The sequence below is a fragment of the Echinops telfairi genome, unplaced genomic scaffold (genome assembly GCF_000313985.2).
Source record: "Echinops telfairi isolate 266 unplaced genomic scaffold, ASM31398v2 ScPeMD7_1;HRSCAF=3_0, whole genome shotgun sequence".
Taxonomy (NCBI): Eukaryota; Metazoa; Chordata; class Mammalia; order Afrosoricida; family Tenrecidae; genus Echinops; species Echinops telfairi.
This window is the reverse complement of record NW_022103896.1, coordinates 65,623,597-65,642,073: the sequence shown is the minus strand read 5'-3', so window position 1 is coordinate 65,642,073 and position 18,477 is coordinate 65,623,597. Positions and strand designations below refer to the sequence as shown.

General features: G+C 41.1%; 1 protein-coding gene across 10 annotated transcripts in view; it reads right to left on the bottom strand.

The window, feature by feature from the left end:
- Positions 1-10,467: 10,467 nt before the first annotated feature.
- Positions 10,468-18,477, bottom strand: part of JPH1 (junctophilin 1) — a 106,266-nt gene continuing 98,256 nt past the window's right edge. For 2 of the 10 annotated variants that reach the window (XM_045285151.1, XM_045285359.1), the window contains 2 exons: positions 12,893-12,988; positions 12,001-12,449 (listed from right to left, as the gene is read on the bottom strand). In XM_045285151.1, coding sequence (XP_045141086.1) covers positions 12,908-12,988 — 81 coding nt within the window. In that variant the 3' untranslated portion in view covers positions 12,001-12,449; positions 12,893-12,907. Of the gene's footprint in view, positions 12,450-12,892; positions 12,989-18,477 lie in introns of all 10 variants that reach the window. The other 8 variants (XM_045285113.1, XM_045285394.1, XM_045285264.1 and 5 more) reach the window with 7 other exon arrangements.

Genomic DNA, 18,477 nt, shown 5'->3' with positions numbered 1-18,477 from the left:
TACAAATGTGCTTTACACACACACACACAAAATAAAAAAATGTGCTTTACACAATAGATGTATGTATGGATTGTGATAAGAGTTGTATAAGCCCCTAATAAAACGATAAAGAAAAGAAAAAAAAGTTGCTTTTAAAAATAAAGTTCTTTCATGTTCAAAAAAAAAAAAAGAAAGGTCAGTCCTATGACCAAGAGTTTAAACCCATGGTAGACTTTTGTCAGGTCTGTTTCTTATACACTTTATTTAATTGTTTTTTTATTAATGTGAAGAGTTTAATTTATATATTTTTCAAAATCTTTAATCCAGTTAACCAACCTTAGAACCAGAAATAACAAAATACAAGCATAATTGTATATCTTAATGAATTTTCAAAAATTAAGCATTTGCATCTGGAATGAGAACCAGAATGTCTTAGGAATGGGAACACCCCCCCACTCCCACCCCCACCCTCATTGTAGTATTGCTAATGTCAAACCTAGGATAAACGAGACTTTGTTACGGCTTATTATCATTTTTTGAAAACAGTTTTATTGGGATAAAATCCACATATCATATAATAGTTCAATCATTCTCATAGACTTTCCTCTTTTTATCATTCAAGTTTTGTGAGTAATCAACATTAATGAACATTTGTACCTGGTGTATGTATTCAGTTCTGTATGTAATGTTCTGCATTACTGACTCTTACTAAGCCTCTTCTGAGAGAGACATCAATCAAGCCCAGGGTGCCTTCTGATGCCTAGTATAAGCTTTGATGTTCATTTGCCCTTTGCTGTTGAGAAGGAATCCAATAAACATTAATTGATTCTATATGTAAGGTACATTCCTTAGGGCAGGGCCTGATGCTTAACAAGAGTGGTAGAATTTTATTTTTGTGAATTGAAAGAAGCACTGGTGAAGTCATAAATGCTAACTGAATGAGTAAGTAAACATTGCCGATGAAGGGGGGGTTATTTGTTGTACTGGGAGGCGGTGTGGTGGCTGTGATGCTGGAAGTTGGGCCCCCATGAAGGGCAGGTTTCAGCACAGCTCCCAAAGACAGGTTAACAAGAGGCCTGGTGTCTGCTTCTGAAAATTAACCAATGAAAACTCTGGATCACCACAAACTATTAAGTGAGATAGTGCTGGAAGGTAAGCCCGAGGTTGGCGGGCTCTCAAAAGATACAGCGGCCATGCTGAACTCAAGTACACCAATGACCATGAGCAATGTTTCCAGTGGTTCATGGGTGGCCATGAGTTGGAGCTATTTTCATAATGACTAACAACAATAGCATTAATTGTAATACACTGTGTTAGTCTGAGTAGACTAGAGAAACAAATTCATAAACATGCTTATGTATATAAGGGAGAGGTTTATATACAAGAGCAATTGAACATTGAGAAAACATCCCAACCCAGTCCAGTCCAAATTCATAAGTCTTCAGACTCACAAAACACATGCAATGATGCCAAATGCAGAACGATCACAGGCCAGTGGCTGCAAAGTCAGTGGTGGTAGAAACATCTCAGAGCTGGTAGGGGTCTCCACCTGGCCATTCCAGTTCCCAGGGCTGCATCAGGGCAGGTCCATATGGCATCTCCTCAGGGATGCCTTGCAGGAAGTCCGCCTTGTCAGTAGAGAGTCTCCAGGGGAGTCACAGAGAGAGGGAGGTGTCTTCCGCCTCCAAGGAGGAAGTACCAGATTTCCTAGAATTCTCAGAAGGCCATGCCCACACAAAAGTCTCATTGGCTATCTCCAGATTGACAGCCTAGACACCACTCCTACACTCTTAATCCTTAAATTGACACCAGATTAGGTGACTACCACAGTCACCAAATATGAAACGCACTGCTATCAAGTTGATTCTGCCTCCGTGGGTTTTCCAAACTGAAACTCTGAGTGGGAGTAGAAAGGTCAGAGCTCAACCACTAAACTTCAGCAACCCTATGTAGTGGAGCAGATAGTCTCATCCTTCTCTCAAAGTGGGGCTGGTGGGTTTGAACTGCTGACCTTTTGGTTAGCAATAATGCTTACTCAAAAGTGCCACTAGGGCTATAGTATCGATTGCATGGTCTAACCAAACCCTCCCCCATCTTTTTCTTGATGCCTTGGTCTTTAAGCCTGTTGCTAGGGTTATTTGGGGTGCAAATTCCGAACACTGCATTGGATAGACTGTATCAGTGTTAGTTTCTTAGATCTGGTGTCCTACTATATTTTCAGCTATTAAGTTATACTAATTTATACATTGATCACCCTCCTTTTGAATGAGAAGAATTCAGACCCACAAATTATAGGATATGTCAAAAAGGTAAGAGATATTTTAAAAAGAATTAGGCATTAAGGCAGTGGTCCTCAACTTTCCTAATGCTGCAACCCTTTAATTCTTTATGTTATGGTGACCCCCAAGCATAAAATATTTTTCATTGCTACTTCATAAGTGTAATTTTGCTACTGTTATGAATCATGATGTAAATCTCTGGTATGCTGGATATATTTTCATTGTTACAAATTGAACATAATTAAAGCATAGTGATTAATCACAAAACAATATGTCATTATAATTCATGAAGTGTTGTTTTACTTCCAATACTGCTGCTTTCAACACAGTAGCTGCTTTTAACAGAGTATCTACTTTCAACACAGCAGCTGCTTTCTACACAGTAGCTGCTCTCTGCACAGGTGTGGCTGGTCCGCAAGTACATTATAGCACCAACCCTGTCACACGCACCTGTATTTGTATGAGGTGTATGTGATGGGGTTGGCACAATGAATGATGTCATCACACCGGGCACTCATGTGGATGTATCTGCATGTGGGCAGACCCACCTAGAGATGGATAGAGGAGCGGTGTCTCGGTTCCTAAGACCATAGGAAATGTGTTTCTCTATAGTTTTAGGCAACCCCTGTGAAAGGGTTGTTCGACCTCCAAAGGGGTCACGATCCACAGGTTGAGAACTGCTGCGTTAAGAGATTCCCAAGGGAAGCTGTGTATAGAACCATAGTGCCTAGTTAGTTATACATTGAGCTATCAATCATAATCTCAGTGGTTTGAACCCACTAGTCACTCTGCAGCCTTTAAAACAGTGGTTCTCCACCTTCTTAATGCCGCGACCCTTTGATATAGTTTCTTGTTGTGGTGGCTTCCCAACCACAAAATTATTTTCGTTGCTACTTCATAACTGTAATGTTGTTACTGTTATGAATCGGGCGACCCCTGTCAAAGGGTTATTCGACTCCCAAAGGGGTTGCGATCCACAGGTGAGAACCACTGCAAAACTTTGAAAATCCAAAGGAGGCAGTTCTCTGTTCTACAGGGTCACTGTGAGTAAGAACGGATTGGGGGCAGCGGGCTTTTCCTTTTGGCATGCGAGGCTGTGCAGTCCATACAGAGGCCACAGGTTCGATACTACAAAGGCAGAACACAGCTGGAGAACGGTGGGAAATAAAAAAGAAAATTGAAAAGGTGTATATACCGATGGTCTGAGGACAGTACTTTTGAAAATGTAAGACTTCATAGCGAGTTTCATGAATACTTGGAAGGTCTACATTTTTCCTCTTCAAATTATGCAGCAAACATTTCAGAACACATTTTAATATGTAGAAACGTGTGGATAATTCATGTTAAATGTTTCAGAAGTGAAGTTGGCTTCACACTTCTTTATAAGACAAACTCTGACTTTTAAGAATTTCTGTGCACAGGTAGAGAAATTGTGTCATCTTATAATAAGACTGGGGCGTTTTAATTTGGGTTTCAGAACATTTGAATCTTCACTTGCTGTCCCAAACTCACTACCAGTTAGTTGATATGACAGTGACCCTATAGACAGAGTTGAATATGTCCTATAGGTTTCTGAGGCTACAAATATTTATGGAAGGAGAAAGTATTATCTTTTTCTTGTAGAGCGCTGGTGGGCTAGAATAGCCGACCTTGGGGTTAAGAGTCAAATGCATATCCCACTATGCCATCAGGGCTCATTTATTTTACAGTGACTCTTATTTCTGGCCTCCTTTTATTTATTTGTTTGAGGGTTGAAATCAGCATTTTATTTCAACCTCCTTTTCTTTTTTAAAGAATCATTTCATTGGGGCTCTTACAGCTCTTATCATAATCCATCAATCCATACATCCATCCATTTGGATGTATCCAAGCACATTTGTACATGTGTTGCTATCATTTCCAAAACATTTTCTTTCTACTTGAGCCCTTGGTATCAGTTCATTTCCCGCCGCCCCCCCCTCCTTCCCCTCATGAACCCTTGATAATTTATAAATTACTATTTTTTTCATGTCTTACACTGACTGCTGTTTCCCTTCACCCACTTTTCTGTTCATCCCCCTGGGGTGGGATTGGGGGGTTATATGTTGATCATTGTGATCAGTTCCCTTTTTTGCCCCCTACCTTCCTCTTCCCTCCTGGTATCACTACTCTCGCTATTGGTCCTGAGGGGCTTATCTGTCCTGGATTCTTTGTGTTGCGAGCTCTTATCTGTATCAGTGTATATGATCTGGTCTAGCCAGATTTGTAAGGTAGAATTGGGGTCATGGTAGTTGGGGGGAGAAAGCATTAAAGAACTAGAGGAAAGTTGTATGTTTCATCTGGTGCTATACTGCACCCTGACTGGCTGGTCTCTTCCTTGTGACCCTTCTGTGAGGGGATGTTCAATTGTCTACAGATGGGCTTTGGGTCTCCATTCCACCCTCCCCCTCATTCACATCGATTTGATTTTTTGTTCTGGGTCTTTGATGCCTGATATCTGATCCCATCGACACCTCATGATCACACAGGCTGGTGTGCTTCTTCCATGTGCGCTTGTTGCTTCTCAGGTAGATGGCCGCTTGTTTATCTTCACACCTTTAAGACTTCAGATGCTATATCTTTTGATAACCGGGACCATCAGCTTCCTTGATCACATTTGCTTGTCCACACTTGTCTTCAATCGTGTCATTTCCCCCCTTTTAAAATAACAAATTGGAACGGCCTACTATTCAGTTACTGAAAAAGGGTGAAGTGATACTTTGGGAAAAGTCTATCTTCATGCAATTTACACTGTTCAAATGTATCTTTGGATCAAACGATACCATGTGAATTATAACTTGACCAAAGTATTTAGTGCAACACAAACTACTTTAAATAAAGCCAGTGTCCACTTCCTCCCTAGCTAGCACTACATCAAAATATCCTGATTTTTTTTTATGGGTGAGTAGAGTGAATAGTGGTATATGGCATATGTTCTGTATCTCAAAAGCGAGAGTTTATGAGGGAAAACTATCATCCGCATTTGGAATAAGCAGGTCAAATATACCCAGAAGCAAGTCTAATGTTTGAGGCACCAAAATGTGTTGGCCAGTAGTATTTGTTGTGAGTCTACCATGTTCCAGTGAATTTGCTAAAATAGTCTAATTGGATTCCTACAAAAACTCTGTGGCAGATATTATTTGATTTTATAGATGACAAAATTATATCTAGATGAGACCAGAATGGACATGTAATGTCTGGTGCTGGTAGGCCCAGAGAGTATAGAAAGAACCCCAGTAAGTGTATCGCGTTTCATAGACATGGCATCTGGGGAACGGAATACTGGCAGGTCTGCATTTTGCCCTTCTCACAGTTATCTATTTTACTTAATGTCTCAATGAACCCGACGCAGTTTTCAAATGGCGTTGGTGAATTTTGTATATATAAGAATGCTACTTTCTGAGAGCCAAGGTTCACAGGTTCGGTGAGATGGAGCATTCAGGTTTTGTGGGTCTTACAAAGCTCTGGTGGTGCATTGGCTAATTGCCTGCTGCCTCAACGGGCTGCAGGTTTGAATCCACCCAGCTATGGTGCAGTGCTGCTCTGTCACATGGAGTCACTATGAGTTATAAATGGACTTGACAGCACTGTCCTACAATAAGGTAGCAGGCAGTGAACTGAACATATGCCCAGGGTTAAAATTCCTGAAAGTTGGAGCAGGACAGCAAATAAAATCACATCGCTCCCTTTGTCACTCCCTCAGGCAGTCTTTGGAACGTCAAAATCAAGCCAGGCAAATTGTTAATCGTGTCAGGGAGTTCAATAGAAATCCAAACTATATCCTGCTAAGATTTTTTAGATAATACAATTTTGTGGAGAAAACAATGGACATTAGAAAGAGGACACACACAAAAATATTCCCATTCTATTAGAAGAAAGCAAAATTGGAAAGGCTTGACATAAATACTATGGTGAATTTCTTACATTTCTTCTTGTTTTGTGACAAACTAGATGTAGTCAAAAGCACACCTGATTTTGAACTCAGAAATATTTTAATCTCGGGTGCCGTCTTGTGTAAAATTATTTGGTAAATTCATATTTTGGCTCAATGGCCTGCCGGGTAACAATGATTTACGAAATTTATATCCTTTTTCATATTGTATAAATTTTCTAAACTCTGCTAATTTGTCAAATTATCTGACATAACTCTGCTTTTAAAATGTCACCTGGAGCTTGTAAGTGACACGATCCCACCATTAGCTTTTTGCCAGCGTTCTGTTGGAGCTTCTCCCTGGCTGCATCAGCTTGGGGAGCAGTTATGTGATCTCTGGAGACTTGCTTTCCTGGTGGGAAGCTGCTGTTGAAACATGCGAAAACGGGGGACCTTTGGCTTTACACCTTTCGGCCATTATCAGATTTTCTTCTACACACGTGCCATCAATGCAACAGATGGCCTTGAAACGGTGGATGCCCAGTGCTTTCTTTTAAGCTATGACCATCAGGAATTCTACTTGATTTTCAATATAATTCTTGATATTTTATGAAGGAGTTTCCTTGGGACTAGGTGGGGAAAAGGAAAACTGTCTATCAGCATGCTAATTTTCCTCCATGGACTCAATCTCTCTTTGTCTCCAAATCCCCCCCTCCCACGTTCTTTTAAAAGATTGAAAAGTGAACAAAGTTTAACGATCACCCGCTGAACAGATCACAACCCCTCACTTTGGGGCTAACTGCACTAGCAGTTTTGTTAAATCAAGACTTGGGATTGGAGGGAGTCTCAAGGAATCTTTTTTGAATACTGAGATACGGTATCAAATGAACACCACAAAATGTGTCTAAATCTTTTTAGACACTCTAAGCACTTGATGTGCAATTTCTAGGTTAATCCTTGAGATCAAGGTCAACTATGTACAGCTAATGCCCAAAGTTTAATTTATAATGTGCCTCTTATGTCAAAATTCCAAAACAGCATATTAATTGTTGTGACTATTTAGTATTTTATAAGGTTTAAATAAAAGCTTCATATAGAACCTTAGTAAAAGTCATGAAACAGTAGGATTATAAATACATGCTATTCAGAACTTACAAAAGACTTTGTTATAGGCATGTCTTCTAAGTGAAATTAAGGAACTTTCGATAAAGCTATAGAAATAGTCTCAGTGGACCCACATTGCTACCTTGAATTTCATTGTTCTTCCCTTGCTTTCATGGTTGACCAGTGGCAGTGGCAAATACTGCTAAGCACTACATGGAATGAGAAAGTACAAGACATATGGATCTAGGAGCGATCTTTGTTTTTAGCACATAGAGAGGTTCTTTGGCATGGATGATGTCAGAATTTAAAGATACACTGATGTAAAAAGTTCTCTGCAAACCGATTTGCTCATGTTTCATTGTACAGAAAATCCCACCTGTCTACGAAACTCTTCGATTTTCAAACTCACTAATCCCCATTGAAGGGAGACCGTCATCATAACTCCAGCATAATTAACCTTTATTGAGAAGCCTTTGGAATGGGGTCTCTACTTTTAAAAATGTGTTTGAGAAACTATTAGCAATTTAATATTTTCCCTAGTTTATTTACCATTTTCCTATAATTAATAAAAGGAGCAATGCTGGCTTTGTGGCATAAGCATGTCTTAAAAATAGGATCACTAAAAGTCGGAAATGACGTGGTAGCAGTGAGTTTGGTTTTGGTTTATGATTAATTAAAAAGCTGTAGTGGCACTGTGGGTTAAGCTTAGACTACTAATTGCAGTCAGTAGTTCAAACCTACCAGTCACTGAGGAAGAAAGACGAGGCTGTTGGCTACTGTAGATATTTAGTCTTGGAAACCCTAAGAAGCAGTTCTACCTGTCCTATAGGGTTGCCTTGAGTTAGAATCAACTCAATAGCAGTGGGTTTTTGGTAACGTGTATAAAGCACCGCTGGGGACTTTGCTTCAACTCATAAAACCTTCACAACTCAGTGAGATGGGTGCACTCATCTCTCATTTTTTTTCTTTTTAAAATCATTTTATCGGGGGCTCGTACAACTCATCACAATCCATACATGCATCATGTAAAGCACATTTGTACATTTGTTGCCATCAGCATTCTCAAAACATTTGCTTTCTACTTGAGCCCTTGGTATCAGCTCATTTTCCCCCTCCCTGCTCCCCACCCCGAACCCTTGATAATTTATACATTATCATTATTTTGTCATGTCTTACACTGTCCGATGTCTCCCTTCATCCACTTTTCTGTTGCCGGTTCCCCAGGGAGGATCCTTGTGATTGGTTCCCCCTTTCTACCCCACCTTCCCCTTCCCCTCCTGGTATCTGTACTCTCATTATTGGTCCTGAGGGTTTTATCTATCCAGGATTCTGTTTCCAGTTCTTATCTGTACCAGTGTACATCCTCTGGTCTAGCGAGATTTGTAAGGTAGAATTGAGATCATGATAGTGAAAGTGCGGGTGGCGGGTAGGGAGGAAGCATTAAAGAACTAGAGGAAAGTTGTATGTTTCATCATTGCTATACTGCACCCTGACTGGCTCATCTCCTCCCTGAGACCCTTCTGTAAAAGGGATGTCCAGTTGCCTACAGATGGGCTTTGGGCCTCCACTCTGCACTCCCGTTCCTTCACAGTGATATAATTTTTGTTCTTTGATGCCTGATACCTGATCCCATTGACACCTCGGGATTACACAGGCTGATGTGCTTCTTCCATGTGGGCTTTGTTGCTTCTGAGCTAGATGGCCGCTTGTTTATCTTCAAGCCTTTAAGAGCCCAGATGCTGTATCTTTTGATAGCCAGGCACCATCAGCTTTCTTCACCACATTTGCTTATGCACCCCCTTTGTCTTCAGTGATTGTGTTGGGAAGGTGAGCATCATGGAATGCCAGTTTAATAAAACAAAGTGTTCTTGCATTGTCACCCATCACATCTAAGCACTTTGCTTCACTCATAAAATCCTCACAACTCAATGAGATGCGTGATCGTTATCCCTGTTCACTGCTTTCATCTGTATTCAATGCATTCTGTGGATTTTGGTATTTTCTCTGATTGCCATACATCAGACCTCTGGAGTGGTTATTACAATACTATAACGTACTTTTGTGCTTTTCTAGACTTTGGAGGCAAGAAGGAAATGTCAGACTCATAATTCTCACACCAGGGAGGATGAGAAACAGCCTACGGAGCACGACACTGAACAGGCAGAAATGCTGTGTCTACAGCCACGGAACAACAGGAAAGACGAGGTTACCCAATGCTCCAAAGCAAATTGCACCTGAGCATGCGCCTGGAGTCCCTGTTTTCCTTGCCTCTTCAGAAGTAGTTAGTTACTGCACTAAAGGAGCAAGTAGAAAGTTTCCCAGACGGCCAACCACATCGACTTCAACGAGCTTAGGCGTCAGCCATCAAAGCATGTGGCTTGGACATGACTTTGGAATCATTAACCTTTTTGGCACGGAGTTTTTTTCTCCCTGCTTCCAAACACTTTGTTCTCAGTTCCCTACCTTTGGGATTTGCTAGGGATTTGAGAAATCTGCTCGTACCTAGAAGCTGTAGTGCTGTGTATTATTTTGCACTTTTACGAGGGTCTTGGGTACTCGCGCCCTTGGCAAGGGTACTAATTTGGGAATTTAAAAGTGCTGGGGCCGCTCCATGGAAGTGATTTTGCAGATGGCCCTGTTTATTACACCACATAGGCAGCTTGCCTGCATGTGGAGCCAGCCGACGCCAGCATGCTGGGTGGCTTCAAAGGGAAACGGGTGGCTGAAGTTCTAGTGGCTACAGGTTAATTCAAGCGCACAATGTGCCTGAGCTTCCAGGAGTTTGATTAAGCGGTAGGGGTCATAGCAACATATTAATTTATTTGGAGCACAATGGCCAAAAACTTTAATTAACTGAAAATTACCCATACAGGAGGGAGATTAACTTCAACTGAGCGCTCCTTAAAAATAGGAACCGACTTAAAAGCTATGGGTCCGGCACTAATCCAATTAATGAAGGCCTTGCACAGCGCCATGAATATTATGCTATTTTACATGATTATTTGAAAGGCCCAGAAAGGGAGATACACAGGAAGAAATAACGGGGCCGTGTCATGAATTTCTGCCATGTGGCCTCTTTGGGCAATTTTTTTCACTTCTCATTAAAGTTTTCAGTGGATTCTTCTCTCAGCACCACCCCCACCCCCAATTTCCACACTCCTCGAGACAGTAATTCACTCGCAAAGGAAGCACGTCTGCGACTTTATTAATAACCAACTGTTTTTTATTAGAGCATATACATTTGTGAAAACTGTACATTATACATTTTGGTTTCAAGGATTATAAATAAAGGAACTCACAGGTAGGGAGTTCTTTTTCACAGCAAGAAACTTTAAATAACAAAAGTCGTGGTTTATTAAGTTACATCGACAGACCTCATGTGCTGTCCAAAATGTAGTGTACAGTGTAACAACCCATTAGAAAGAGCCTTTCATGTAAAATACAGCTGTGCACATTTTAGAAAAATACCAACAATTTGAGCTTTGTTTTTAAAAAAGCTTATAAATCATACATATATTTATAAATGGAACCAACATGCTCACCTTATAAACATATCCTGTAGTTATCTGTTACCCATTTTTCCCCAAAGCGATACAGTTTAAATAAACACTTAATAAGATTAAATATTTTATTTAAAATACAACAAGTGCACGTCTCTCCCAGCATGAGGAGCTATGGGGTCAGGAAGGAGCAGGGAAAGTATGGAGACCGACAGGAACTTCAGTGTTTGTTCTGGGGTAAAATGGACTTCCTAAATCAAAAAGTCAAAGCAAAATGTAAAAAACAAGTCATATACAAGTTGTAAGTCTCATTTGCGTGCTCTCTCCCTCTCTGCTGTCTTCTTGATTCCGTATTGGTCACATCCAGGACTATCAATCTACGGTACTTCTGCAAGACACTACCAGGGGCCGCAGCACCCAGCCCAGGCCAGTGCTAACCTGCGTACGAGCTGTCTCTTCAGCACCGAGAAAGTAGCTCCCAAAGTGAAAAGGTTCTTTGACTGAGCCATGCAAATCTCAAAAGTACTTAGGAACGGCCCCTCCTCTGCAAAGTAGTGTTTTCAAGAGACTTAATAAGACACCATTCCTCCCCCAATTTCTCTTTTAAATAGTACTGTTTTATGATGACCATGTAATTACTGTAAGTAGGCATGCATCTGAGTAAGGAAGAATGAATTATAAAATAGCAAAAATCAGATTATGTCAGAATAACAAGAGACTTCCCAAAGACAAATATTTAAATTAAAAACGTCAAAGCCTTTAAAATGTGAAATAAAACTACGGATGGACTTGGGGAAGTGTGAAAGGCATACATAATCAAGAACCGGGGGGTTTCACAAGGCTTTATGCTCTACCTGTACGCATTCACTGAAAAAAATTAAAGCTGGGGGAGGGAAAAGAGAAGTGCAGTTATAAATAACATCTTGCTTAACTTTCATGGGAATTAACATAGCCACTGAGAAGACTGTATTTGGTTGTAAAGTACGTCAGCACGGAAACTGAACCCTCTCAGCACTGATTACTGCAATCCATGCACAATTTGGACGATCGTTCTTAGAACTGCTGTCTTTGAAAATCTAGTACCTCTTAAGGGCATAACTGATGCCTCAGTCGGGTCAAAAACATTTAAAATGAGATTATGTCTTAGGAAGATAGAACACCTTCCAACGGTTAGAACTTGTAAAGCTAAACCACCGTTTCCAGATTCAGGAGCACACCTGGCACAATGCACTTGTGTCCAGATAAACACATTTTCACCAACGTTCTGTTGTTCTGTTCCTTGAGGTCCGACAAGTGGGCTTCCTCTGTCCAAGACTGTATGTTGTGTGTTGCTCTACCTCAGATTGAAATAAACAGCAAAAATGAACATAATCGTCCACAAGCAATGCAAACGTTGCTCCCAGGACATTCCGGGAGATGTTAAAGCAGCAGGTCACAGCATAAGACTGGTGAGTGATGCTGCCACCTATTTCTTCTACCGAGATTGGAGTGAATGTTGGAAGCACTTCCACAGCAACACAATCCTGCGAGCGCATTCCGTGAGCAGTCCTTTCCCAGCTCCCTACTGACAACGTCAGACGGTAAAATAGTACGGCAGCTGTTGACTTCCATCAAAAAGAAAAAAACAAAAATACAGCTCCAGACAGTTCCAGTTGAGTCACACTCTGCTAGGACGGATGGCGTAGCCCGATGGGCCTGCTTCAGCAGATTTCAGAAAATTATTATTACGTTTTGCTCTCCAACATGGCTGTTTGCTTCAGCCCTGATAGGACCCCAAAGCCACAAAGCACTCCCAGGGGGCAACCTAACAGGTTCTCTGGCTGAATTTTCCAAGTTGCCTCTCTCTTGCAATCCCATCCTAATTGCAAGCCTCCTTCTCTGCGTCTGAGTCTGACTGGGTGAAGTGTGGCCTCTTACAAGGCGGATGACACCACCGTAGAGAATGGCGGGCTAACGCCACTAGTTGACACGCCTTCACTGAGAGCCCTAACAATTACATCATGAAGAAACTATGCTGAATCACATCCAGGCACAGCCAAACTTAAAGTGAAGGGCAATAGGTAGTTGTAAAAATGGAAATTTGAATCTGAGACAATAGTATAGATTGTTATCGTCTAGAGAACTTAAGGCTATTTTCTTACCTGTCCTAATTCCAATCACGTTAGGAAGTGGACAAACAGAATGGCTAACCCGATATTCAACAGCATGACCAGGACAATCATGACGGAATTTGGGCCCTGGAAAACAAACAATCAAAGAAACAGAGTAAAACAACTGTAATAACTTTTTCACGTTAATATCAAGACGTACATTAGTTCACACAACCGTGGATGTGTGTAAAACAAAGCAAAAGACTAAATAACATCTTAAGAATGATAGAAACTCTAAAAGGCATAAAGTAAAAAGAGCACGATGGAGCCAGGTCTGATCTTTCCATCAGGAACTAGTATGGACTTATTCTCAAAATGATCCGATGCAAAAACTTCACTTTGGTCTTTCGAAATGAAAGATGACACTGTGGTCTCTCAGGTCCAGGGGCTCACAGGAACTGGATTTTGTCCCATTTGTTGCTAATGCGTAATTCCTATAAGGAGGCCCTGGGTGCTTAGAATGGCAGTTGCATGTGACAGTGAAGCCTGTAGGGCAACAAACCTCCAAAGGAAATTTCAGAAAAAACCCTTCAAAATTCAGTTTTCAGACTTCTTCCTGGTATCCCTTTCCTTCTTGAAAGGTAAAGACTGCAACATGGGAAGCCAAACACCTTCAGAAGTTATTCTGCAGGTCTAATTCCTTTCTATCTTTTTTTTTCCCCTGTTGACAACCCCCCCACCCCCGTCAGACATCAGGCTATGTTTTAACACATTGCAATCAGGGTTGACTTGATGCCAGAGGGTTTGCCTGGTTTATAATAAATACTACATAGCTCTTTGCTTCTTGCTTTATTTTTTTAAACAACAACAAAAAAGCTCCTATTATCCATCTTTTCAAATCGTTTACAAAGGCGAATTCTTGGTGTTTGCTGTTAAAATAATACCTATTTTTTTAAAAGATAATTTTATTGGGGGCTCTTACAGCTCTCCTAACAATCCATACATCAATTGTATCAATCATATTAGTACGTATGTTGCCATCATTACTTTCCATTTAGTTTCTTTTTAAATTAGAAATAAATTATTTTATTGGGGGCTCATACAACTCATGTATACATCCCTTGTATCAAGCAAATTTGTACATACGCTGCCATCATTATTTAAAAAAATATTTTCTTTGTTTGAGCCCTTGGTATCAGCTCCTCATTTTTCGCCCCTAACTCTCCCCCTCCCACCCTCGTGACCCCTTGATAAATGATTGTTATTTTCATATTGTACACTGATCACTGTCTCCCTTCCCTCACAGTTCCTGTTGTCCCTCCCCGTAGGGGTGTGTGTGTGGTTATGTGTCGATCATTGCGATCAATCCCCCTTCCTCCCCTCCTCTCCTCATCTTTACTTAATTCTTAAGTAGCACTAAAAGCCTTCTGAACTGGCCATTAAAATGATATCGTTTTAATTGTCCTTAATTAACAGTTGAGACAACAATTGTATTATATCAGAACATTAAAAAAGACAATATTGGAACAATGTTACAAGCTCCTTAAAACATATTTTTTTGGGGGATAGGGGCTAGAATGGTCCAACTGCTACTGAAAATGCTCATCTACTAAGGTCTACAATTTCCATCCTCATCCAACCAAACGCACTGCCACTGAGTCAATTGACTCATGGAGACACAGAACTGCTCTGCCTCTGAGGTTCCTGTTATGTCTTTCAAGGAGCAGCAGCCTCACCTTTCTCCTGCGAAGTGGCTGGTGGATTCAAACCGTTGACCTGGGGGTAAGACCCCTTGTAGTCTGTTAGACCACGAAGGTGCCTTACTATCAGGAAAAACTAGATCCAAATCAAATGCTGATCCTGACCAGTTGCTCTTTCCGAAAGGGTGGCTCCCAGCTTCATGGGAGCCTTTTCAACGGTGGCTCATCTGGAACACTTAAATCCTATCTAGGACTTTCCTAACTCTGAACTTAACTGAGGGAATATTCCATCAGCTTCATTCAGGACAGAGATTCTTAAATTGCATACCGTGATGAACTTTTGTGTGTGTCAGAACTTTGGGAATCATTTTCAAACTTGCTTTTAATTCACTAGTCCCAAAGGCAACTCGATGATAAGAAGATGCGGAGAAGCAGACTCTGGGTCAGAAAAATACAAGGTGGAGCTTTTGTTTTCGGGAGTCCCACGGAGAGAGAAAAGAAGAGAAAGGTCAACAACTTTATGGTGTCCTAACCTGTAACTCTGTTCCGTAAAAGGCATTTTTGTAAGGTCCTGTGATTTTTCTTTAACCCTGCCGGAGTTTGTATAGCCTCTTGGGTTAGAATTTAATTTATTATCTTCCTTTGAGCTTTTGCTTGCACGTACGTCCCTTTCGTGGCCATCCGGATTCCATGACCAAGTGGTCAGCATGAACAGTTCTCTCCACAGAACGCACACACACACACACACACACACACACGCACGCACACACACACACACAGTTATATACCATGGGGGTTCATAGGGTTTCAGGAAAAATTTTGTCATTGCCTAATTTTATTTTTCCTTAAAGATTTTGAAGTTACTTCATAGTGTTACCATACCAAAGTCGCTCCGCTTATAAAGCTATTTTTAAAGAGGATTCAGTGAGGCCAGGAATAAACCAGCAATAAAAGGTGCCAACAGCAACAGGTGGAAAAGAAAATCTGGGAAGTGGTGTGGAGTAGGTAGCTAGCGAGACGCGCCCTCTGTGTTCTTCAGACGCCTGCGCTGGGCACAGTCTGGAGGGCTTTCAGGTGAAGACCATAAATACGACTGTGGTGGCCAGAGGGAGCTTAAAATAGCAAAATGGAAACCACAAGAAAAACCACCGAAAAAAAAACCAACAACCCCCAAACCAACAAACCACCCCAGTGTTGCTTTTGTTTTTCAAGCCTGATTGGGACAGGGGCAATCCAAAAAGCTGGATGGGGCAAAGTGTCCGTCTTGATCGGATGCTGACATTCTGACAGGTGCAAAATAAAACCCAGGAAAAGTTCAAAACAAGCACAAAAGTTAACTCCACAAATGAATCTCTCCTTTTTAAAAAAGAGACTGTCATTTATTGAAAACTGCGAGGGATTTTCTGCTGGATGTATGGGTATAGTTTCTAACAAAAAACAAAGAGCACAGTATGTATTTACTGCTTTTATTATTATTATTTATTCTGATATGATATGATAGATAGAGATCTTTAGACTTTACATCAGTTCGAAGATCAATTAAATCTCAAATTACACGTGGGCGCTGATCTGAGCTGTGAAAAATGTGCAGGCAGTTTTCAGAACGGGCCGGGCTTCTTGATTGCAAGACCCTTCACTGCTCTATTTTGATAACATGGCTCAAAGTTCCCACTAGAGCTCCCATGTCGTAAAATCCGACAAAGATTTCGGTACTACGGGGACGGTGCTCTTGTGAGGCGGGAGGTTACTTACAACCACTGCCCACGGAGTCACAAGCTTCCTGCGGAAGGCTGAAGAGTAATCCCGGTGAGAGCCTCCCTTCTCCTACTTCTCATATAAGTCATTAATCTGCGCTAAGGTTTAGCCTGCATCCCAGAAGATTTTCTGTACTTCCAGCAAAATCGTGAGGATGAATGAAAAATCTATTAGAAAAGAATATCAGTTTCTGCTTTTAACAAGAACAGTGTTGAAACAAACATAAACCGGAAGCAGCCAGTGCTTTGGACGACCTGCTCTATGTGGGTATTTTGATAAGAACTTTGTATGCATGAATCCATCTAGTCTGCACGATAATCCTGTAAGTACAGGGAAAACCAAGGCACAGGGCAGGGAGGATTCAGACCCAAGCTCACACACATGGTAAACAACAGAGCTGGGATTTGAACCAAGACACTTTGGCACCAGAGCGCATGCTCTTCGCCACAAGTATATGCTGTGCCAACGACAGAAGCTGGTTGGCTGGAATTCCAGATTGAGTGTGGTCGTCACCCTACCAATGATGATTCTGATTCAAATTGGATCTCTTGCTCACCCCAAGAGAAGCACAAATTAACTCATTCTGGTTTCCCCCGAAACATCTGCTTTAGTTTCAATGGATTTTTCAGTTGTTATTTGTCTAAATTACATAGCGTCTCTCCATCTCAAAAGTGTATGTTGCGTGTTCTGAACTGGCGTAAAATGTAAACATCGTTATCATGCCAGAATGAATGAATAAATAATAAAAATGAAGGCAGTAAGTATGTACAACTGAACACTGAATCAAGTCGTGCTCTTTGCATGTTTTCACTTGGGCCTGCTCACTGACTACCTTTCTAACAACTGTGGCCTCTCCTTACCCATGGGGAAGAAAACAGTTACCAGGAAAGTGAAAGGCAACTTTCTGTTGCTACAGGGAAGACAATATTGATGGTTAAGATTTCCACAGGAGGGGACCTACTCCACTTGAGACCTGTTTTCAGCCACAACAGAGGCAGGTGGGAGCTGGGGAGCACAGGGCTGCTCACACCTTCTCTCCCCCCGGGTGGGTGGACAGGAGCTCTAGCAGCCCCAGCCACCCAAGCTAGTGGATGGGGTGCTAACACTGAGGTAGGAGGATGCCACACTCAGAAGTCAACTAGATGCGTTTTCGGATAATGAAGCTATACATTTAGCAAGTATCCCCATGAGCACGGGTTGAGAGAAAGACTGCTGGGTTACTCTGCTCAGCCTAAGACTTTGGGGCAACCACTTTTTTTTAATAATCATTTTATTAGGGGCTCTACAACTCATCACAATCCATACATACATCATTTGTGTCCAGCACATTAATACATATGTTGACTTCATCATTCTCACAACCCCTGCTTTCCACTTGAGCCCTTGGTTATCAGCTCCTCATTTTTCCCCTCCCTCCCCGCTCCCCCGTCCCCTTGATAATTTATAAATTATTATTTTATCATATCTTACCCCATCTGACGTCTCCCTCACCCACTTCTCTGCTGTCTGTCCCCCAGGGAGGAGGCCATATGTAGACCTTGTCATCTGTTCCCCCTTTCTCCCTCATCTTCCCTCCACCCTCCTGATATCGTGGGGCAACCACTTTTTGTGTGAATTCTGGAAGCTAACTGAATCTGCTATTGGGTAACCAAAGGTACCAAGAAGATGGTCCAGCTTCATCTAAATCAGGCAAGCTCATTTGGGTATGTATGTGAAGCCTATCAACCTCGTGATAGAAATGCTGAAAGTCAAATGGGAAGTGAATGACTGCATTGAACATGTGCAATAGTGATGAATATAAGGAGGGTGTAAGAATTCATGGAAGAATTCCATTATCTTTTCCTTCCATTTTTCCATGAACTTTTTGAAGCTCCCTCATACTATAATATCTGGATACTGACATATGTGTAAAAAAAAAATGAAGCTAATCTAATCAATTCAGTTCTAAATGTAAATACATTTAGAAAATTAAAAAATGAATTTTTGAAAGATAAGAACTAGTGTTCTATATATTAGCAAAATAATCAAACGTAAGATATATCAAGACCAAATTAATTAAAAATATGGATTTTAATTGTTTAACCCTATGAGTGAATTAGATTGGTGAAATTTTTTAAAAACCTGAAAAAAAAAACACCAACAAAAAACTGGTGGCTGGATGAAATTCTTGCCCCAAATGTT